Source organism: Schistocerca nitens, chromosome 3 (genome assembly GCF_023898315.1).
Source record: "Schistocerca nitens isolate TAMUIC-IGC-003100 chromosome 3, iqSchNite1.1, whole genome shotgun sequence".
Classification (NCBI taxonomy): domain Eukaryota; kingdom Metazoa; phylum Arthropoda; class Insecta; order Orthoptera; family Acrididae; genus Schistocerca; species Schistocerca nitens.
Window position 1 is genome coordinate 514,147,561 of NC_064616.1, and position 24,146 is coordinate 514,171,706.

The 24,146-nt window shown below is 36.5% G+C and overlaps 1 protein-coding gene across 4 annotated transcripts in view; it reads left to right on the forward strand.

Moving 5' to 3' along the window:
* The window catches only part of LOC126248434 (carbohydrate sulfotransferase 5-like), a 335,138-nt gene that overhangs the window by 266,380 nt on the left and 44,612 nt on the right, over window positions 1-24,146 (forward strand). For all 4 annotated transcript variants that reach the window (XM_049949410.1, XM_049949411.1, XM_049949408.1 and 1 more), the window contains 2 exons: window positions 6,688-6,923; window positions 20,194-20,392. In XM_049949410.1, coding sequence (XP_049805367.1) covers window positions 6,688-6,923; window positions 20,194-20,392 — 435 coding nt within the window. The remainder of the gene's footprint in view (window positions 1-6,687; window positions 6,924-20,193; window positions 20,393-24,146) is intronic.

The window sequence follows — 24,146 nt, forward strand, 5'->3', positions numbered from 1 at the left end:
CCTCAACCTCCGCTAATTTCAAGTTGCCGCCACTCATATCTCACCTGTCATTCAACAACATCTTTGCCTCTGTAATTCCGCCTCGACTGACATCTCTGCCCAAACTCTTTGCCTTTACATATGTCTGCTTGTGTCTGTATATATGCGGATGGATATGTGTGTGTGTGTGTGTGTGTGTGTGTGTGTGTGTACCTGTCCCTTTTTCCCCCTAAGGTAAGTCTTTCCGCTCCCAGGACTGGAATGACTCCTTACCCTCTCTCTTAAAACCCACATCCTTTCGTCTTTCCCTCTCCTTCCCTCTTTCCTGATGAAGCAACCGTGGGTTGCGAAAGCTTGAAATTTGTGTGTTATATATACAGGGTGTTTCAAAAATGACCGGTATATTTGAAACGGCAATAAAAACTAAACGAGCAGCGATAGAAATACACCGTTTGTTGCAATATGCTTGGGACAACAGTACATTTTCAGGCGGACAAACTTTCGAAATTACAGTAGTTACAATTTTCAACAACAGATGGCGCTGCAAGTGATGTGAAAGATATAGAAGACAACGCAGTCTGTGGGTGCGCCATTCTGTACGCCGTCTTTCTGCTGTAAGCGTGTGCTGTTCACAACGTGCAAGTGTGCTGTAGACAACATGGTTTATTCCTTAGAACAGAGGATTTTTCTGGTGTTGGAATTCCACCGCCTAGAACACAGTGTTGTTGCAACAAGACGAAGTTTTCAACGTAGGTTTAATGTAACCAAAGGACCGAAAAGCGATACAATAAAGGATCTGTTTGAAAAATTTCAACGGAATGGGAACGTGACGGATGAACGTGCTGGAAAGGTAGGGCGACCGCGTACGGCAACCACAGAGGGCAACGCGCAGCTAGTGCAGCAGGTGATCCAACAGTGGCCTCGGGTTTCCGATCGCCGTGTTGCAGCTGCGGTCCAAATGACGCCAACGTCCACGTATCGTCTCATGCGCCAGAGTTTACACCTCTATCCATACAAAATTCAAACGCGGCAACCCCTCAGCGCCGCTACCATTGCTGCACGAGAGACATTCGCTAATGATATAGTGCACAGGATTGATGACGGCGATATGCATGTGGGCAGCATTTGGTTTACTGACGAAGCTTATTTTTACCTGGACGGCTTCGTCAATAAATAGAACTGGCGCATATGGGGAACCGAAAAGCCCCATGTTGCAGTCCCATCGTCCATGCATCCTCAAAAAGTACTGGTCTGGGCCGCCATTTCTTCCAAAGGAATCATTGGCCCATTTTTCTATCCGAAACGATTACTGCATCACGCTATCTGGACATTCTTCGTGAATTTGTGGCGGTACAAACTGCCTTAGACGACACTGCGAACACCTCGTGGTTTATGCAAGATGATGCCCGGCCACATCGCACGGCCGACGTCTTTAATTTCCTGAATGAATATTTCGATGATCGTGTGATTGCTTTGGGCTATCCGAAACATACAGGAGGCGGCGTGGATTGGCCTCCCTATTCGCCAGACATGAACCCCTGTGACTTCTTTCTGTGGGGACACTTGAAAGACCAGGTGTACCGCCAGAATCCAGAAACAATTGAACAGCTGAAGCAGTACATCTCATCTGCATGTGAAGCCATTCCGCCAGACACGTTGTCAAAGGTTTCGGGTAATTTCATTCAGAGACTACGCCATATTATTGCTACGCATGGTGGATATGTGGAAAATATCGTACTATAGATTTTCCCAGACCGCAGCGCCATCTGTTGTTGAAAATTGTAACTACTGTAATTTCGAAAGTTTGTCTGCCTGAAAATGTACTGTTGCCCCAAGCATATTGCAACAAACGGTGTATTTCTATTGCTGCTCGTTTAGTTTTTATTGCCGTTTCAAATATACCGGTCATTTTTGAAACACCCCGTATATATATATATATATATATGTATATATATATATATATATATATATATATATATATGTGTGTGTGTGTGTGTGTGTGTGTGTGTGTGTGTGTGTGTGTGTGTGTGTGTGTGATTAAGGCAAGGCCTAATAAGCAGGAGACCTGGGTTCGACCGGACTGGCACAAATTTTCAACTTTCCCCATTAATTTAAATCAGTGCCCACTTGCAACCAGTGTCTGTAATTCCTTTGTGTCTTAATTCATAGTGGCTGTTGGATAAAAAATGGTGTATGTTCTTTCATACATGTCTGAAAGAACAGACACCACACATATTTACATTTAATGCATTAACTTGAGTGTGTATTCAGAAATAATATACTTAATGATTTTTTTTTAGCAATTGCTATTGTATGTGATATGTATTTTGCACTGATATATATAATATTTAATTACTGTAATTACTGTGACATGAGAGCATCTTGCAACCTATCACACCAGCAGCACACCCACAGTAATGTATTAGGACTAGCAACTTCAGAACTTGTGGCTTATGTATTTTCCTAAACTGTGATTGACTTGAACTTCAGAAATACAGGACTTATCTTTAACAATTTACAAATCAATACAGCTGCATTCCTTCATGATTATGAACATTATAAGTGTAACAGGGGCAGGCTAAAACAGAAATCAGAAAGCATATGGTGTATGTTATAATAATTTGTTAAATATCTGCAATATGACAAAGAACAATTAAGAACAGTGAATGTATTTTTTGTATTATCATAACTCCAATGTAGATTTATTGTTATGAGATATATATGTTATATATATTTATTATCTTACACCTTGATCAATTATGGATTTTATGTATGTTACATGGGCACATATGAGGAACAGGTGTCAAGAAATTAACTGTCATCTAAGTTTCAGGTGTTCTCTAATTTACATTTTTTTTCATATCCCCAAATAGCGAAAATTATGAAAAAAATGATGTGAAAATCATAAGTATATCCTTAATATATTTAAGTTCCATGCAATTCTCGACATATATTCTTGAGACTGTGTTTCATGTGCGATTTTGTATAAATCTTACAAGGGGAAGGCCTCAGACACGGCCAACCGATTCGACTCAAATTTTGCAGGTCGCTTGTGTACAACCTAAAACGAAGGAATCTAAGATATTTTGGGTCAACGCCCCCGCAATTTTGAGAAAATCACCCCTAAAGGTTATGACGAACAATCGACTCAAAATTGGAGGGATCGATGGATAATTGTAAATAGAGCATTTTTCATCATCAGTTATGGGGTCCGATAACGCACACTTTTCCATAAATCGAGGAAAGAAACTTTTATAACTGCCGCTTCTGTACCCACATGGTAAACGCTTTTCGCCGACAGCGGAACGGCCAACGTAACTGGCTGGGAATCGGAAAACCCGGGTCCGAATCTCGAAGAAACCTCGCTGATGTTATTCTTTTCGTTTGTATTTTCCATATCTCAATTGATAGGGATAGGAGGGTTAATAAGGTAAGTAAATCAATAAGGAATGATAATAATAAGGTAGGCAAACTAATTTCCTAAACGGCGTGTGTTAGTAAAGTATTAAACTTCTAAGCCTTGTCACATGAAAACAACTCCGAGTAAGAGTGCTGCGAATTCCTCACGAGGGATCACAGATAGCCAACCGCGCGACGCTCGTTCATAACGAGGCACGGGACGGAATGCACGGGATGGAATGCACGCGGAGAGAGTTATGTTGTCCCAGTTGCCTCTTCGTCATATCATAGTTGTGAACCTGGAAGAGTGAAGGTGTCCAGCACGAACCTTACAGAAGTCAATCGGAAGGAGTTGTTTTCCGTCATTAGGCTGCCGCGAACCTCGTGGATACATGTAGTGATTTTTCTTTTTCCATCGTTAATGCGCCGAATGAAATACGTTTTGTGAATGAATACAGTGTTCTTCCGTAAGAAACATATGACGAGTACTGTATGTAGTTTGTAGTAATTAGCTCGTCTGTTTATGCCGTAGTTACTAGTTATTGTTTGTTGTGTCATATCTTTCAGGTGCATAATCTGAATAATGGAGAATGTACACCCTTCGACTAGCGCTGTAATATATAGTTGGGAGCCGGTCACAGACGATGGCAAGCGGGACGCTGTGTTTTGGTTTGTAAAAGTGTTGCAAGACAGATGCATTGTCAATGCACTACCGGAAGCAGGCAGTTCTGTTTCTCGGCGTTCCAGATAGACAGGAGCGGCTATCGTCGAGGGATTTTTGGAGCTGACGAACGAAATTACTTTTGTTGATACTGAAGTACTATACCATGAAGACGAAGCAGAATGTGATTCAGTGGAAGATATCCCGACTAGTGAATCGCAAAATAGTCATAACACTTTGGAAATCTCCACGTCACTGGGAATATGTGCTTCATTTGTTCCCGATGAGTATTACGAACCGGTTACTAAACGATTGAACTACGGCGCTATACCCCTTGAAGTAAAAGAACACTGCAAAAGAGTGGAGCAACAATAGCCCTGAAAAGGAAGAAGGACTTGAAATTGTGGGAAAGTGATATCGTTAAAGGAGGGACAAGATACGACAAATACCAGGCGATAAATAAGTGGACATACGACAGATTTGTCGAATCTCGTTGTCGTAACGAGAATGTAACAACGAGACTACTTCAGGTGTGGGCTGCAGGTGCAGCGCTTCAATATACGGCCAACAAGGATTTTACGTTTGCTGCATCATTATCTTGGGCAAGAAATTTCAAATCGGAGTATAAAATTCGTCAACGGCACGCCACAAAATACGTCTCCCACAAGGAGGTACAAAATATAGTAGATATACAGAAAGTGGCGGCTCTTTTCAGCATGCAAACGGTGTCACTTATGACCGGTTTTAATCGTGATTACGTGATAAACACCGATCAAACAGGATGCGAGTATCGGGTGAACATTCGACGCACGTTATCGCGTAAGGGAGAAAAACGAACCCTTGTCGCAGTAGGTAGTAAAAACAAACTTACACATTCGTACACGGCGCAATATGCCATCACAGTCTCTGGAAAAGTGTTGCCTAAGGTTTTCCTGTGTTTACAAGGAATTAATGTTACATTTGGTCCTCGGGTTATAGAAGAGGTCAATCGTTTAACCGACTCGTTGAAAAATGTTTACATCACCTGCTCCAAATCTGGGAAACTGACGAATGCGATTTCCAGAATATTTCTTGAGAATGTTCTAAAACCATACGTTTCTGATACCAAGTTTTGTCTAACATTGGATTCCTGGAGTGGCCAAATTAATACTACAATATATGACACAATGTTTATAGATGGCGAGGATCAGCCGAAGTGCACAGTAAAAGTAATACCGCCAATCTACACGCCTGTATGCCAACCGTGTGATGTTTATTTTTATCGCCAGGTTAAGAACTTTATTTCCATGCTTCAGAATTGCAATGTGCTTCTGGAAACCCAGCGGGAACTGCACAACCGCACGGATGCAATAACTATTCACAGCATAATTCATAACCAACTTTCAGCACAGATTTTTCAGGCAATGATATCGTATGCGTGGTACGCATCAAAATTAATTCCCGAAAAAGATATATTTTTAAATGTAAACCAAGTTTGTTTTCCTCCGTCGGAAGGAACAGTGTAGCTGTCAAAAGATTGCATTCATTAGATGTTCTTGGTGCCGTGAGTATATTTTTTTCGAATGTTTATATGACAAGTACCATCCATCTAGTTGTTCGAAGGAAAGTGAGGACACGTAACGGTGACTGGAAGAGCCATTGTAAAGTGACCTGCAGTATCATTTTACTTGTTTACTATCCCAAGAGGTTTGAGAAATTTATTTGCCTTCCTTATTATTATCATTCCTTATTGATTTTTCTTACCTTATTAACCCTCCTATCCCTATCAATTGAGATATGGAAAAATACAAACGAAAAGAAAAACACCCGGAAGGTTTCTTCGAGATTCTCCGATTCCCAGCAAGTTACCTCAGCCGTTGCGCTATCGGTGCTGCCAGCGAAAAAGCGTTTACCATGTGGGTACAGAAGCGGCAGTTGTAAAGGTTTCTTACCTCGATTTCTGGAAAAGTATGCGTTTTCGGGCCCCATACCTGATGATGAGACATGCTCTATTTACGATTATCTATCGATCCCGCCATTTTTGAGTCGGTTGCTCGTCATAACATTTAGGGGTGATTTTCTCAAAAACGCGGGTGTGTTGACCAAAACTATCTTAGATTCCTTCCTTTTAGGTTGTACACAAGCGACCTGCCAAATCTGAGCCGAATCGGTTGGCCGTGTCTGAGGCCTTCCCCTTGTTAGTGTTTGTGATGTCCAAGGTAAAAATTATTGAACCACGTCAGAGGTTGAACCCAATAGGTACTTGCTTATGTTACCAGTTATCAGTTCCATGTAGAAGTTACTTCAGTACACAACTTTCACGTAGCATATCCCTAGAACTTGAGCCACTTCAGAGGTTGAATCCAGCAGCTACTTGGTTATGTAGTTATGTTACCAGTTATCAGTTCTATACATATGTTATTTTAGTACACAACTTTCACATACCATATCCCTAGAGCTGAACAGTCTTTACTTGTCAATTATTTGTACCTACCTTGCGATGGTTGTTCTGTGTTTCATATGGATCTATTATTCAATCAGTCAAGAAATTACATGCAGATATGTCCAGTCTTTTAATAACTCGGCCTGAGAAGAAAAAAATTACATATCTCCTGCAGGTTGGAAGTAGAATACTTGGTAGGTTACTGTAGAAGTACTTCTGTTTTCAGATCGCTTGCAGATCTTGTGCCAGAACTGGGAGGCCAACCAATTAGGAACCTAGTTATAACAACTTGGAGATCAGGTTCGACTTTCTTGGGGGATGTTCTGAACAGTCACCCTGGAAACTTCTACCATTATGAACCACTTCTTGATTACGACATTGTTCGGATCAGAGAAGAGCCCTCAGCGAGTGAAGCTGTAAGAATACTGAAGGCCTTGCTCAACTGTAACTACACAGGCCTAGGTAAGTAAACTCTTTCTGTTCGCTGCTTATTAAACTGTATATTTAAATACATTACATAAATAACTTTAAAATATAAATAATTAATTGTTTGAACTTCACATGAGTCATTTAACATTATAGTGCCTTACGTATAACAAACTAACTTTCAAATATTGAAATTTGTCCTGTGGTCATTTTTAAATTTACGTAGCAAATTTTGTGATTTCAAACTGATTTTAATTTATGAAAGGTTATTTTTTACACTGCTGAAATCTTTATATTGAGATATGAAATGTAATTATCCAGCAGATTATCATTTTTTCACCTACTTATAAAACTGATCTCATTTTGTAAACTATAATTCTGTACCACTGTGTGCCACTTAATTTTTATCTACAGTGGTTTTCATAGTTCAAAAATTACATAAGCACAGACCTTAATTAGGAAAATAAAACATGCAGAATACCAGTTGTACAGACATTAGTATAACAGTGAACAGACAAACTTTAATTTAGAATACTGGGGACGAGTAAATAGTTATGTTTTGGTTTTTGTTTTGCTGGTTTGTGTTTTTGTTTGTCCTTTTGATAATTATGCAGCATTTTCGTGTTTAAGACATATTCGAATGGTAACAATTGGATACATACAGTTACTAGTGTTAAATATGCTAACAGAAATTTAAGAATTGTGAACAATAATAATAGCCTGGCTCATTCAGCAGTCACACTTTGTACATCTTCACAAATATCTTTTGCATGTACTCAGTTTTATTATGATAACCCACCATTGTGACTTCACTTTTAATATGATTAACTTCCTGAATGTTGGGACTCTGTAATTGTCCACCGACACTGTAAAAATATAACCCCCTGTTAGTACATGTCATTGTTTTTTGTTGAGTGCCAACACTGTCTGTGGTTCTGTACTTCTACCATTAAAAAAAAAAATTGGACAGTGATTTTATATTCATGAAGAGGCAAAGTTAGTTCTCTTTGCTGATGACACAAGTATAGTAATCACACCTGACAAACAAGAATTAACTGATGAAATTGTCAATAATGTCTATCAGAAAATTACCAAGTGGTTCCTTGTAAACGGACTCTCACTGAATTTTGATAAGACACAGTACGTACGGTTCCATACAGTAAATGGTATAGACGCCATTAATAAATATAGACCTTAATCAGAAGCATATAGCTAAGGTAGAATATTGCAAATTTTTAGGTGTGTCCATTGATGAGAGATTAAATTGGAAGAAACACATTGATGATCTGCTGAAACGTTTGAGTTCAGCTACTTATGCAATAAGGGTCATTGCAAATTTTGGTGATAAACATCTTAGTAAATTAGCTTACTACGCCTATTTTCACTCATTGCTTGCATATGGCATCATATTTTGGGGTAATTCATCACTGAGGAATAAAGGATTTATTGCACAAAAGTGTGTAATCAGAATAATAGCTGGAGTCCACCCAAGATCATCCTGCAGACATTTATTTAAGGATGTAGGGATATTCACAGTACCTTCTCAGTATATATACTCTCTTATGAAATTTGTTATTAACAACCAAACCCAATTCAAAAGTAATAGCAGTGTGCATAACTACAATACTAGAGAAAGGATGATCTTCACTAATCAAGATTAAATCTAACTTTGGCACAGAAAGGGGTGAATTATACTGCCACTAAAGTCTTTGGTCACTTACCAAATAGTATCAAAAGTCTGACAGGTAACCAACAAGTATTTAAGAAGAAATTAAAATAATTTCTGAATGACAACTCCTTCTACTCCATAGAGGAATTTTTAGATATAAATTAAGAAAAAAAAATTATAAACAAAATTTAAAAAAATAAAAAATAAAAAAGTTGTTATATTAACTTAATTATGTTGTTAAATTAACTTAATTATGTCATGTATTGGAAAATTTGACTCGTTCCACATCATTACGAAATATCATATTCATTATCCATGGAACTTGTATTAATCTAATGTAATCTAATCTGGCAGATAAACCTGAAGCTGTGTCTGTACTGATGTGAAACTAATAGTTGCAAATAAAGTGCATTTGTATGGCTATCCAGCTTTTGGAAACACCTCATCATTCTTGACTTTTTTTAATTTTTATGATAATTTAAATGGTTATTGAGTGAGAGAATAATCTTTTTATACATCAAGCTGTGTCTTATCTCACATCCTCCTCCTGAACAGGGAGTCACAATGTTTAAGGCACTTTATTTGTATTTGCCGGAAGCAAACATGAAATGTTATTGTGTACAAAAGAAACAACAAGTTTACTGCTACCTTTAACTATTTATTTATTTCCATGATGTATTTAAGAGGTTTAAATCTCCATCACCAGGTCGATTTATGTGGATGGACGTGACATGTATGTGTTGTGTTACAACTTTGGGGTAACTTGTGGCACTATCTAGTAGAGAAAAAACACACACATCAGCAGTAGCCATTCAGCTGCATGACATTATATGCCATGTTAATAACAAAGGTATCAACATTTTACATATTATACATATTCAACCCAAAGGCAAGAAACGATACATCCTTAAACTGCTCCAAGTATATAAACATGATATAAAACAGTCTGAGTCCATTCTAAATGACAAAAAATATTGTGGTATGTAAACTTGACAGCAAACAACCTAGTTAGTTAGTTGGTTCCATATTCCATGGATAATTTTGCATGATAAATCCTAATGATATGGAATGAGTCATTTTACTCCTGGACATATTTTTGTTCATTTATGCAACCAGATATCTAACCCTGCTTTAATACTTGCTCCAAAGGAAATGAGTTGCTAAAATGAGTACAGCTGAACTGGCACTCAGCCGAAATCAGTTGATTTGGTTGTGGTGACAGACTGATCTGTAGTGTAGTCCCATGTCTAAGTTAGATTGAAAGGAGATCATTTGGTGTGAGTTGGTGAAGCCAATGAATGTTGCTGCCAAACAAAGGTTGTGGTAGCAGATTGGTCTGTAGCATATTTAATCAGTCATTTTAGCTTACTATCAGTTATATCATACTCATTTTAGTTGTTCATCAGAATAATGTTGTTCTTTGCTGTATGTTCCATATATATATTAGATTCTAGATGCCTCTCTGCTCCATTCATTGTTTAAAATGATAGCTGTATGTGATGTAATGTGACAGCAAAGGGAGCCTGTGACCACTGGAGGCCCTTCAACTTCCACATTTATATTTTCATTCACCCTTTCAAAGACTTCCCAAAAAGTATGGACAAGATGGCGTCGGGTATGCAAATAACAGTGAAGTGTTCTGTAGAGAAGCCAGTTATATACAATTTAAAGTGCATAAACTGCCAAAATAGTGTTTACAGTGGTATTCGTTTATGCTCTTTCAAACATCTATGGTTCCATAAATCGTGCATGAAGAATATACAAGTGATAAACCCACATTGTGAATGTGGCTTTGTTCAGAGCAATGGACAAGGTAGTGCAATCAAAAAGCATAATGCCGGTACTAGACTTGGCTACTGTTTCTATGTTTCGATACAGTGTATCGATACGTGGAACTGTTTCAGTGTTTCGGAACGTCTGTGGTTCACTGTTTCGAAACAGTGGTGTTTCATTCCGCCCCTGTCTCGGATAACCGGACCAGATGCGATCTCGAGCCAGACACAGAAACTGTATCGTTGTTTCAAAATAAGGCTGTTTCAGTCCAACTGTGCTTGGAACGGACTAATTGTATCGAAACAGTGATGTTTCATTCCCATCTGTGTCGGACGAGATTTGGGCTCGGCACAGGTATTGAAACACAACATACCACTTCATGAAACACTTTAAAGATTGTCGAAATCTTTTTTACAAGCAATAGCACGAAGCTTAAGACATATGAAAACAAAGCTTCGTTTCTAGCTGACTGTCCTATTCCGAAATGGCGTAACATCTGCTTTATAAACACTAACCAAACAATAAAACAACGCATACTATTCACATTCAAAATAATAAATATGTGAAAATCATTCAGTTAAATTACACTTTTTTATAACATACGCTTCTCTGTTCATGTATAGTAATCATATTTAGAAACGCAAGTAAGCCCACAACATTTTTAATAAAAAAAAGGCGTAGAGTGACCGTTATTAGACATATACATAAATTTGATGTAGGTATAATTGCAAGCAATCTGTTTGACACATCACTGGTAGTGTAATGGCGAACGGGATGGTGAATTTATAGTAACGATTCGAAACACCTTGAAAGACAAAATTTTTTTCTGTTATATTTTGTTATATATTCGAATTATTTGGCGTTATTTGTGAGTCTATAGTCACTGTGCCTATTATCCACAATGATTCCCTTTGTGTGCATGGAAATTAGCAGGATGGGTTTATTACCCACACTAAGGGAATGTGGGAATCCCAGTAGCATATACGTTGTTTCTGCAGTTTGCTCCCACCTCCTGTTCCGTTCGTGGTGGTTCTTCTGTCTTCAGCTACGAGGTGTGGATAGAAAAAAACCGGACTAGTACTGGTGAAACAATAAAACGAATGCAATAAGGCTGAAAGTCGCGTGGCCTGTCACGTGACTCTCGCTCCGCCTACTGCTCGAGTTTCATCTGCCTCCTGCACTCAGTCTGCCCGTGGCGTCTGTTTTAAGTAGTTGACGTTTTGTCTCTGCGTCGGAAAATGTTGAGTGTACAGAAAGAACAGCGTGTTAACATCAAATTTTGTTTCAAACTAGGAAAATCTGCATGTGAAACGTTTGTAATGTTACAACAAGTGTACGGCGATGATTGTTTATCGCGAACACAAGTGTTTGAGTGGTTTAAACGATTTAAAGATGGCCGCGAAGACACCAGTGATGACACTCGAACTGGCAGACCATTGTCAGCAAAAACTGATGCAAACATTGAAAAAATCGGTAAACTTGTTCGACAAGATCGCCGTTTAACAATCAGAGCAGTGTCTGAGTTAACAGGAGTTGACAAGGAAAGTGTCGAACAAGTTTACCGATTTTTTCAATGTTTGCATCAGTTTTTGCTGACAATGGTCTGCCAGTGCGAGTGTCATCACTGGTGCCTTCGCGGCTATCTTTAAATCGTTTAAACCACTCAAACACTTGTGTTCGCGATAAACAATCATCGCCGTACACTTTTTGTAACATTACAAACGTTTCACTTGCAGATTTTCCTAGTTTGAAACAAAATTTGATGTTAACACCCTGTTCTTTCTGTACACTCAACATTTTCCGACGCAGAGACAAAACGTCAACTACTTAAAACAGACGCCACGGGCAGACTGAGTGCAGGAGGCAGATGAAACTCGAGCAGTAGGCGGAGCGAGAGTCACGTGACAGGCCACGCGACTTTCAGCCTTATTGCATTCGTTTTATTGTTTCACCAGTACTAGTCCGGTTTTTTTCTAGCCACACCTCGTATGGCTGTCCTCAGCCAATTGAAAAGTATGAGTCACACGACACGAAAGCAGCACATTTGCTTCAGGAAATACGAAACTGCTAAGACGCCTAAATGATAGTTTCATACTTTCTGCGACATGATTAGCGCTCTCGCACTTCATTTGTGTTTATATTGACATACTTATACAGCAGACATTCAAGATGATAAATGTGTTTATTAGATTACAGAACACAAACTGTTTCACTGTTTCGAAACAGCGTATCGAAACATTACATTGTACTGTTTCATTTGTTTCGAAACAATTACGTGTTTCAGTTTGCCCATCTCTAGCCGGTACTAAAGAATTCATCTCAGATGCGCTGCAAGAAGAACTCGTAACGGCAAAAAACTATATTAAAGGTATTGAATCACTAATGAATAGACTGAGTGTTGATATAAATTCTTCATGCATGGAAAATGAACAAAGCGCTATTTACAACATCTGTACGGAAACGGTTTGCGCTAGACAAAGTGCTTCAGTATATGCTAAAAATACGACAAACACATTTCAACTCCTTGCGGACAAGAAACATGCACAAAAGAAGACTGAAATTGGAAACAGGTCAAGTATTTTAAGTGATGTAGCTGTGCCTCCAAAAGTTTCAAAACAGAAGCAAACAAATAGTAGCCTATACAGAGCAACTCTAGAGGCATTAGAAGTGTAGTTAATGGCTTAAAACTTGATTTATGGCCAGAAAGACAAAACAAGTTACTGAGAGAAGAAGCAACAAAACCAAAAATTTGCATTTTCTCAGATAGCCATGGGCGAGATTTGGCCACTATTCTTATGAATAAGTAATCGGAGTTTTTAGTTACAGGAACTGTAAAACCCGGGGCTTCCCTCCAGGAAATAGTTAAAGACTACAATCCGCACCCAAATGATGTCAGTGTAGTTATTGCTGGAGCTAATGATGTATATAAAATTGAGTCAAAAAATGCAGTCAGAGCATTGCGCCAAACGTTGGAAAGAATTTCGCAACAAAAAACGATCGTTGTTAGCATTCTATACAGACATGACGTAATAAAAAGTTCATTTGTAAATACTGAACTAAGTTTCACAAACAGAAAGTTTCGAAAAATCTGTAAAGCATTTACACATGTCACGTTTTTAGACATTAGCTCCGAAGAAAGAAGCTACTTTACTCCCCATGGAATGCACAGAAACCGCCGAGGAAAAACATGTACTTGCTAACGCATTATTAACAGAAACGTCCAAACTATATGGAAACACCGTGCCACCAACCTCACTAAAAGCACCTGTGCCTAATGAAACTGTACTATTGGGTGAAAAAGAAACGGCTGCATCAAAAAATTCACATGCAATTAATGCAGAAGCAGATAGGAAAACATTGCCCACAAAAACACAAGAAACTGGCGGCGAATTATTACACAGTCAAAATTTGGATACCGCTATTCAATATTCAAACAACAGCTCAACAAGAAAAGTCTAGAAGATTACAACATACTCCTACTACATCATATTCATAATTGGAGAGTCACGTTATTCTGGGAGTACAGCTTCAAGCAGCAAGATCTCAATATCTCTGAGAAGATCATCAAGAAAAATGAAGAAAAAAGTGTCAGCTAATAATGAAGATTTTGTATGGGCAAGTCACCTCTTTTGCAAGAGGATGCAGCAGACATAAATATTCCTCGTATAGAAGAATGTGATAACCTTAACATATACTGTCTCAATATACAAGGACTGAGAAGTAAAGTAAGTGAACTTGAAAATCTTACAAGTGATACTAATGTTCTGTCAGACATGCACTTACTGTGTATTAGTAAACACTGGCTAAAAGAGTCAGAATTACCTTATCAGTATATTCAAAATTTCAGATTAGTTCACCACTTTTCTAGGAAAAATTACAAAGGTGGTGGAACTTGTATCTACATAAGAACTAGCATTAGCTGTGAACCTTTCCATCCCTGTGAAGTGTATTCCTTAGACAAAAACACTGAAATAGTACTTGCCAACCGAAATATGTATGTAATGTGTGTGTATAGATCACCCCGTGGTAAATTTTCTGTCTTCCTCAGAAACTTTGCTCTGTTGCTAGAAAAAGCATGTCACAATAAATAAAAAAATATAATACTGTAATATGTGTTGGTCTAAACATCGATTTCCTTGAAGAATCTGCCCAAAAGTTGCAATTAGTAAATTTAATGGTGTCATTCAACTTAAATATGAAAGTTATATGTCTAATGAGATTAAACAGCTGTCTTGATCAGGTTCCTACTAACACTGATTGCACTGTAAAAATTATAGATGTTGGTTTTTCTAATCACAGAGCACTAACAATGCATTTTAATCCACCACTCAGTGCACTCCCAACAGGAAAACAGTTTTTAAGTGTAGAAGTTATAGTGATAGTAACATAAACAACTTTATACTTAGCTTAAAGAAAGAAGACTGGCAAAGTGTATTTACTTCTTCAACTACCAATGAAAATTATCACAATTTTCTGCAGATATTTGAATATTACTTTATTTGCCATTTCCCAGAGAAAACAGACTATTGCTAACAAAAACAGAATATGTGGGTCACAAGAGGTATTAAAACTCCATCAGAAAAGATGAGGCTGCTGCACACACTTAGCAAACTGGACAGTGGCAGATCCAAAGAGTTCAAGGTATACTATAAAAATTACAAAACCACATACCAGAGCTTTATCAAATGGGCTAATAAAGCTCATAATGATTAAACAGTTAGGTGTTTTTCTAACAAATGTAAGACCATCTGGGGTATAGTAAATAAACAGACTGGTAGAAAGTTAAGAACAGAGGATAAAATCACACTAAATATAGAAGGACAAAAAACTGAAAATAAACATAAAATTGCCAATAAATTCAACAGCTATTTTTCAGAAATTTCCACAAATCTCCCAACCAACTCTTCAAATACTGTACACACTCTTCCCACAAATCTCCTGACTAACTCTCCAAACACTGTACATTCTCTTCTCAGAAACAATACACCTTTGAACTCCTTTTTCCTATCTCATACAAGACTGTATGAAATTGAAGATATTATTAAGAAGAGGTTAAAAGATTTATTCTGCAGGGCATGATATGATACTCTGCTTCTTACTTCATAAGTGTTCAAATTACATCAGTGGACCCCCATCAAATATCATAAAAACCTCATTTCCAGAGGGAACATTTCCAAACCAGCTAAAACGTGCTAAAATTATATCTCTCTACAAGAAGGGAGAGCAAATGGACATAGCAAATTATAGGCCAATTGCTATACTGTCTGCCTTCTCGAAAATATTTGAATACTGTATGTTAATTAGATTAGAAATATTTTTAAATTCTAACAACATAATCACATCTTTCCAGTATGGATTTCAGAAAAATAGGCCCAACACACATGCTTTGTATGCATTTATAGAAAAGTGCTCAAGTTTCATTGACCATAAACAACCTGCTGTTGGTATATTTCTCGATCAGTCCAAGGCATTTGACATGGTCGACCACAAGCTGTTTCTAGTTGAACTCCAGATGTATGGGTATCGAGGTGTAGCCCACAATTGGTTCCATAGATACCGTAGTGAAAGATAGCAAAATGTAGACATAAGAAAATTGAAGACATCCAGGCACTGCAGGTCAGATACAGTACATACAACAAAAGGCAACCCTCAGGGATCTGTTCTTGGCCCTGTTCTTTTCATATTGTTATTATTGTTCATATTGTTCTGTATGCCGATGACACAAATATCCTGTTAACCAGTAGAGGCAACACATTGCAGGAGGGCAGTTAATGAAACTACTTGTCAATTACAATCTTAGTTTGAAGCAAATGGACTACTCATAAATACTCAAAAAAACTGTAAGTATGAACGTCCACACTAAACAAAATCTTACCCATTTCAATGCAGTTACAGATTTTGGCAAAGATGACATTACAAACAGGCAGGACACCAAATTTGTTGCACTTACCATCAGTAACACTCTAAATTGGAAACCACATATTGAGGCACTGTCACAAAAGCTTAATAAAGCCTGTTATCTATTAAGACCATTGAAAGACACAGCCAGTATAGATACCTTGAAGCTGGTGTACCATGCCCTGTTTGAGTCTGTCATGAGCTATGGCCTAATCTTTTGGAGAAATAGCCCTGATCCTCACGTAATATACAAAAACAGGTGGTAAGAATAATGAAATGTAAAAAAAGAACTGAACACTGTAAACCACTGTTTCAATAGTTAAAAATCCTGTCACTGCCATGCCTCTATATAATGGAACTAGCTTGTTTTACAGTACAGCACTTGGAATCGCTCCATGGAAATGCAGACCACCATACATAACACTAGAAATAAAACCCAATTACAAATTGTTGCTCACAACACAAAATTATATTTGAATGTGGTTAAGTGTATGGCATTAAAATCTACAACCACCTCCCAGCAGACATAAAAACAAGCAAAAACACAAAAATAATGAGAATTAAATCAAAGGAATTACAACTAAATCACTGTTTGTATTCCATACATGAATTTCTTGAAACAAAATTTTAATTACATGTAATAAGCTGTCTATTCACTTGTAGGTATTTCTACTTAGAAAGACAATTTAATTATTTTTGTTATTCATATTCTGTCTGTATCTTTTATATGTATTCTGCTATGTGTAGTATGTATCACCACTGTCATCTCTCATCACACACCACCTTTTTTATATTTTGTCTATATATCCTATATGTGTTCTGCTGTGTGAGTTATGTACCACTACTGTCATCTCTCGTCATACACCATCTTAACATAATTTTCAAATTGACTTGTCCTCTATCATGATATGCTTTGCTGTACAAATTGTACGATCTACAGGGCTAATAATAATAAATAAATAAATAAAAAACTATGAGCCATGTACTGAAAGAAAGTCTTCACACAACTCTTACATGTCATATTAATCCGCATGAATCCACGAGATGATGGAGGTTTAAACCTTTGAAACTCATTAGTGAATTAAATAAATTGTGATTAGTTTAGATTAGTTTTTCATTCCATAGATCCATGCTGAGGAGATCCTCGTGGATGTAGAACATGTCAAATTCTTGTAATTTTTTTAAGCTGAAATAACAATACTAATAGTATGAATATATACAATACATCATTTGTCTCTATTAAAAAAGTCGTCAATGGGTTAGAATGAGTTGGCCACTAGTAAGTCTTTCAGGCTCCTTTTAAACTGATCTTTATTTGTAACTAAATTTTTTATGTTTACTGGCAAATTATTGAAGATGAGTGTTCCTGAGTAGTGGACCCCTTTTTGAACTAAAGTAAGTGCTTTTAAGTCCTTGTGCAGATCATTTTAGTTCCTGGCATTGTATGTATGAACTGAGCTGTTTGTTGGAAAAAGAGATATATTATTTAGGACAAATTTCATTAATGAGTAAATATACTGAGAGGCAGTAGTTAGTATACCCATTTCTTTGAAGAGGTTTCTACAGGACGTCCATGAATTTACTCCACAAATAATACGTATTACACGCTTTTGGACTCTGAAAACTTTTGTTTGACTTGAAGAGTTACCCCAAAATATTATACCATATGACATTATGGAATGAAAGTAGGCAAAGTATGCAAGCTTTTTCATTTTTATGTCGCCTATGTCTGCTAACACTCGAATTGCAATTACAGATTTGTTAAGGCGTTTCTGCAGTTCTGTGGTGTGCTCTTCCCAACAGAATTTATTATCAAGTTGTAATCCCAGGAATTTAAGACTGTCAACCTCTTCTATCTGCTCTTCTTCGTATTTTACGCATATGCTGGGTGGAAACCTCTTACAGGTTCTGAATTGCATATAGTGAGTCTTATCAAAGTTTAATGTCAATGAGTTGGCTTTAAACCATTTATTAATATCCAAGAAAATATCATTAGCAGATCTTTCTAGAACTACACTTGACATACTATTTATTGCAATACTTGTGTCATCTGCCAACAAAACGAACTCTGCTTCTGGCAGTGTAACTGATGAGAGATCATTAATGTACACAAGAAAAAGCAATGGCCCTAAGATGGATCCTTGTGGGACACCACATGTAATTTCTTCCCATTCTGATGATGACTGATGACTTAATTCACTAGTCCCTTACACTGACACCCTTTGTTTCCTGTTAGTGAGCTATGACTTGAACCATTTTGCAGCACTGCCTGTGACACCATAGAATTCTAATTTACTTAAAAGGATGTTGTGGTTCACACAATCAAATGCCTTTGACAAATCACAGAAAATACCTGCTGCTTGTAATTTGTTATTTAATGTATTAAGTACATTTTCACTATAGGTGTAAATAGCCTTCTCGATATCAGAACCCTTCAGAAATCCAAATTGTGTTCTTGATAATATGTTATTTGTGGTCAGATGGTTGAGAAGCTGCCTGTACATTACTTTTTCTAAAATTTTTGAGAATGCTGGCAAAAGTGAAATCGGTCTGTAGTTTGATGGTATCTCTTTATCCCCTTTCTTGAATAGAGGCTTAACATCTGCATATTTTAGCCAGTCAGGAAATGTCCCAGTTATAATTGACTGGTTACACAAGTAACTTAGAATTGTACTAAACTCACAATAACATGCCTTAATTAACTTTGTTGATATTTCATCGTACCCACTAGAATGCTTTGTTTTTAAAGATTTTATTATGGAAGTTATTTCTTTTGGTCAAGTGAGTGATATATTCATGTACGTGAAGCTATTTGTGAAGGCTAGTTTCAGATATTCAAGGGCATTATTTACTGATCCTGAAAGTCCCATTCTATCAGTAACAGATATAAAGTACTTGTTAAATAGATTTGCCACACTATGCCCATCAGTTACTAATGTGTCATCTACCCTTAGTGCTATTTGCTCCTGTTCCTTTCTGGTTCTACCAGTCTGCTCTTTCACTATATCTCATATTGTTTTTATTTTGTTCCCTGACATTGCTATCTTCTTCTCGTAGTGCATTTGTTTAGATGTCTGAATTACTTTTTTTTAATGTTTTACAGTATTCATTGTATTTAGCTAAATCATCAGCATTGGAACTATTCTTGGTCGACAGATACATTTTCCTTTTGTGATCAGTAGCAGTAAACCTGTTGTTTCATTTGGTTCGATATTAACACCTGTCAGTGTTGTAATCAGTGTCATATCACTATTCTTGAAGTCATAGGGTATATGCGCCATATTCATACATATAAGTTCACCTTATGATGAAGGTTTAAATATCCAAAACACACCATGGAAATAAATAAACAGTTATTGATAATAGTAAATTCATTGTATCATTTGATATAAGTAACAGTCACAGTAAAGCCTTAACAAAAATGTTCACATTTAAAATCACTGTGTTGTTGACCTAAATATTTAATCATAACTGTATCTCAGGCTTTGAGGAAAAATGTCTGGTCATATTGATATGGATATTTTTGCTTCCTCCAAACCCTGTCATGTGAATACGATAGCTGTTGCAATGATTGAATGTCATTAATTTTCCCTCTGTCAGCATGTTTCCTCATGCACTTTCTTGGCATGTATCTGCTGAAAAAAGAAAAACTGCCAACACTAAAACTTGCTAAATAAAATTAATTTTTTTCCATGTTAGTTGTCAGAACCTCAAATTGTTTATCCTTAATGGCAGTAAGAATATTTTATCTGTGGTTTGAATATTATGTTTATATGCTGATAATAAGTGCTACTGAAATGTTATTGTGTTGAGATACTGAGGTATTCAGTATAACTACATCTCATGCATCACATAAATAAATAAAAACATAGAAAAAATCTTTATAGGTCATAGTTTACAAACTGTTTTAACTTTAAAAAATATTCCTCCTTAAGCAGTGCAGTGAAACTCTATGTATAATTTCAGATCACTACCTTGAATATGGAAAATATCATGTGTGGTTATTTACCCACAATACTCGGCTGTGGGAGCAATGCCAGCAGCACCCTTCATTGTGCTGGCTGCCAGAATTCCTAAACCCATTCTGTCGACTCTTCCCATTTCAGAGCATGAAGACTGTACGACTAAAGTTAAGCCTTGCTGAACGCCTTCTTGCTGACAAAAGGTGAGTTCTGGCATGTTCTTATAAATCTGTTTGTTTTTAATGCCATTAGTTACCGTATGGTCATTTTAAGAATATTTGATAAAAGGCAGTGTAGGCAACACATTGCAGTTAATTTTGATAATTTATAGTAACTTTAAAAGTTTTTCTGTAGAGACCATATGACCTTTCCCAAATAATCATCTTAAAACATATATTGCTTTGCTTGTTCTAAAACTTCTTAGGTAGCAATCCTAAACAAGCTTCTTCTAGATTATCAGTCATATATGATTGCATATGGCAGCAGGGTATTTCTTTGTATATTTTTTTTTTTAAGTAAGAATTTCCCCATAGATGAATTTTGAGGAAACATAGGCTAAGTAGCTCAGAAAACAGTATACAGTGATGGATATTCATGATGAAATGATGAATAACATGATGTTGTCTTTTGTAGTCTTTGCCTTCCAGGCTTTTATGAGAGAGTGAAACTGTTAATCAGCATGCCAATTAGGATTAATAGATTTCCACATATGTTATTCCTCAGATTCTTTTTTGCCAGCATTGTTACTATTCACTGAACAGAATGTCTGGTGATTCAGTTTTCATTAAGTAGTGACATCATGTAGAACAGTAACTTCTTTATGATAAATTTCAGTACTCACATGTCACAAGACATGAGCTAGTACCTTTGTTCATTAAGTGGCTTATAGGAATTACTTCATGACTATTAAGTTCCCATATAACTGAAAATAGTAATTGTGTTACCTCTTGGTCAATTTTTTCCATCAACACTTCCAATACTGTCTATAAAGTATAGTCATTTGAAGGGAGAAAAGTGAAATATAGAATAATTTATTAAGAAAGATGAAAATAAATGTATGAACAGCAAAGAAAAAAGAGAAAAATAATTATAATGTGAGACAAATAGGATAACAGCTACAATTACCATGCAATACAGAGAAAACATGTAGGCAGACTGTGGTCGACTCTATTGTCATGTAGGCTTGCATCAGTTGCTTCTAGAAGATTTTTACAATAACAGATTATTAACTTAACTACATCAATGTTGTGCACTTCAACAATTGTTTTAACTGTATACTAAGTTTGCATGAAAGTGGGTAGTTTGTTACTCCTCATGATTCCACATTTCTGAACATGAAGTTCTGTAATTACAGTGTTTGCCATCTACTTTACTTTTTATGTGCCATGCTTCAGAGGTACCAACATTTACTTTGTTTCATCTTATGTAAAATATAGGTGTTACTAAGCAAGTAACATGAAAAGCCTTTTATATTTCAAATTTTACAAGGGTATTACATCTGTACTAATGAGGAAAAACCTTCATGCTGCAGGAACGTCACTAATGATATCTGTACCAGTTGTACGTAGGTTCTCAGAACACAATAACTGTTTTAAATTAATACAGTAGATTAAATCGAAGTGTGTGAGTCTTCTTATTCTATTTTTATTTCAGTTTTCTTCACATTTCTGGAACTCTGAATGTGAGAGATGCAAAAAGAAATGCTTATTAAATCTGAGTGAGATGACTTTTAGTCCATGTGCCTTACTCTCAGGATAAAAATATGAAGGTCCTGAAGAGCCACATGTGAGAAAATTATGTTATATCATTTAGAACCATGAAAAGGTGTGAGTGAGCACTTAATTTTTCATTTTTAATATAAATTCATTGATGAACAGATTTTTTAAAGGAGGGGGAGATAAATAATAGAAAACCCAGCTTTTACATTAAGAGATGTATTAAATGATTTATTTATTGAAGTAAAATAATGATCTGTTCGCTTTCTGTGGTTTTAAAACAGGTGCAGCTTACACAAAGTAACTTGGTTAATGCTGTTAACATTGGTAGTGCATGTTTTTGAGTTGAAGCATTGTATTTGTTCCCTCGTAGATGGATGCTAATATGAAGTATTTATTTGAGTTCATCCATGTGAAGACCTTTTTTCATTCTTAAGAAAGACAGTGACTGCAACTTAACATATCTAGGTAATTCTATGGTCAGCCAGGGATTTTCTAAATGGTCTTGGCAGAAGTTCCTGGTTTCTGAACCATAGACTTTTATATTTTGAAATGTTACTCCTGTCTTTTCTAAGAAAATTAAATGTTAAAAAATCTTACGCACTGCTGTAGCATTGAAAGTAAATATGGTAGATGGTTATCTTTAGGTATAAATGAATTCTGCTTCAGAAGAAAAAACTAATAACTAAGGGAAAAGAAGGCACAGAAATACATTGATTGACAACCAACAGAGGGAAATATCTCTACCACTGACATATTACAAAAATGAAAAGTATAGAAGTGGACACAATTTCCTTTCTCCAAATCATCACCAATAAGCATACTTTATGGAGATAACAATGAGGGATGTAAATCTGAATATAAATCAAGAACTATGGGTTTTGCACACATGTTCAGTTCACCGGATTAGGCCTTGCCTGTGACCTCAACTGCTACTTAAAATCATACAGACTATCAAGATTAAAACCAGACACCTTCTTTGCTTTTATCAAAGGCAATTCATACAGATGTTTCATATAATAATTTTAATTTGTAAGATATTTATACACCACTTGCGAGTACACAGAAGGTGTTGTAGTTCCAGTCAAAGACGAAAGTGTTTGTGTGTAAATTCTGATTGTCAAAGGCCTTTTGGGTACACAAAAAATTTTGTATGTCTGTCTGATGCATACAAAAATAAATCAGAAGGGTTTTCTGACAAGTGAACAGGCCACATACGGATGCCTATGTGAGAAGCATTGCCAGATTTAGTCCAAACACTCATAGCAATTGTCCTTGTGCTTTCTTGATAGTCACTGCAGATGTGAGTCACACCAGGAACTGCACCTGAATTCAAAAGGCATGCCTATCAAAATCATTGAGATACATGGCAACAGTACATTTACTCCTGCAAATTTTTCGCTTAAAATTGTAGTTTTGATGATATTTTTCATCACCTTTCCCTCTGAAAACTTGGTACCATTGCAAAGTTGTGGATTTATGTTTCACAGAAGTGATGAGCATGTCAATTTTTAATATTAAAATATGTGGTGACACCCCTTACAAATCAAGTGAATTCAAGAATTCAGTTGGATAAGTAACAACTTAGTTTTGATTCATTACAGTATTAATGGGCTGATATGTTGTCACTTTGCTTGGTATCTCATTGTGAATATTGAGCTTGATGGCATTGTTGCCATTGTTTTTAGCCTCTAATATATCACATACAGTGAGCCACTCATGATTTTTTTTTAAATTCAGTGTGATATTTGGAAAATTTTGTAAATGAACTCATGTGTGCTTGTTGTAATTTTACAGAAGTTTGTTGGCAATGTGCTAAATTGTGTGGATTCATCAGTTGCCATTTTCCCATACCTAGTATCAACAAATATTGTACAAAACAATCAGCAGATGCATCATGTTGTAGTCATACATGTATATTGGTCTTCAAAGTCAATTTTTTATGTGTAACCATATAAAACAGATTGTGTGAGACATGCAGTAGCTTTATCAGTGGCTGCTGAATGCAGTATGACTGCTAGAGTAGTTTGTTGAAAATTACCAGAAAATAAAATGAATGCACCACTGAAGAGCCATTCATTTCCTCTCATGCCTTTGAGTGCATGATGAATCACTTCCAGTGTTTTCTTGCACACCACAGTACATTTGTTCTTTGTAGTAAGTTGATTGGAGTACTCAACCTGTTCCTGAATTTTTGTTGATATTTTGTGTTGGTGTCTCATTGATTTTCATATTCATTTCC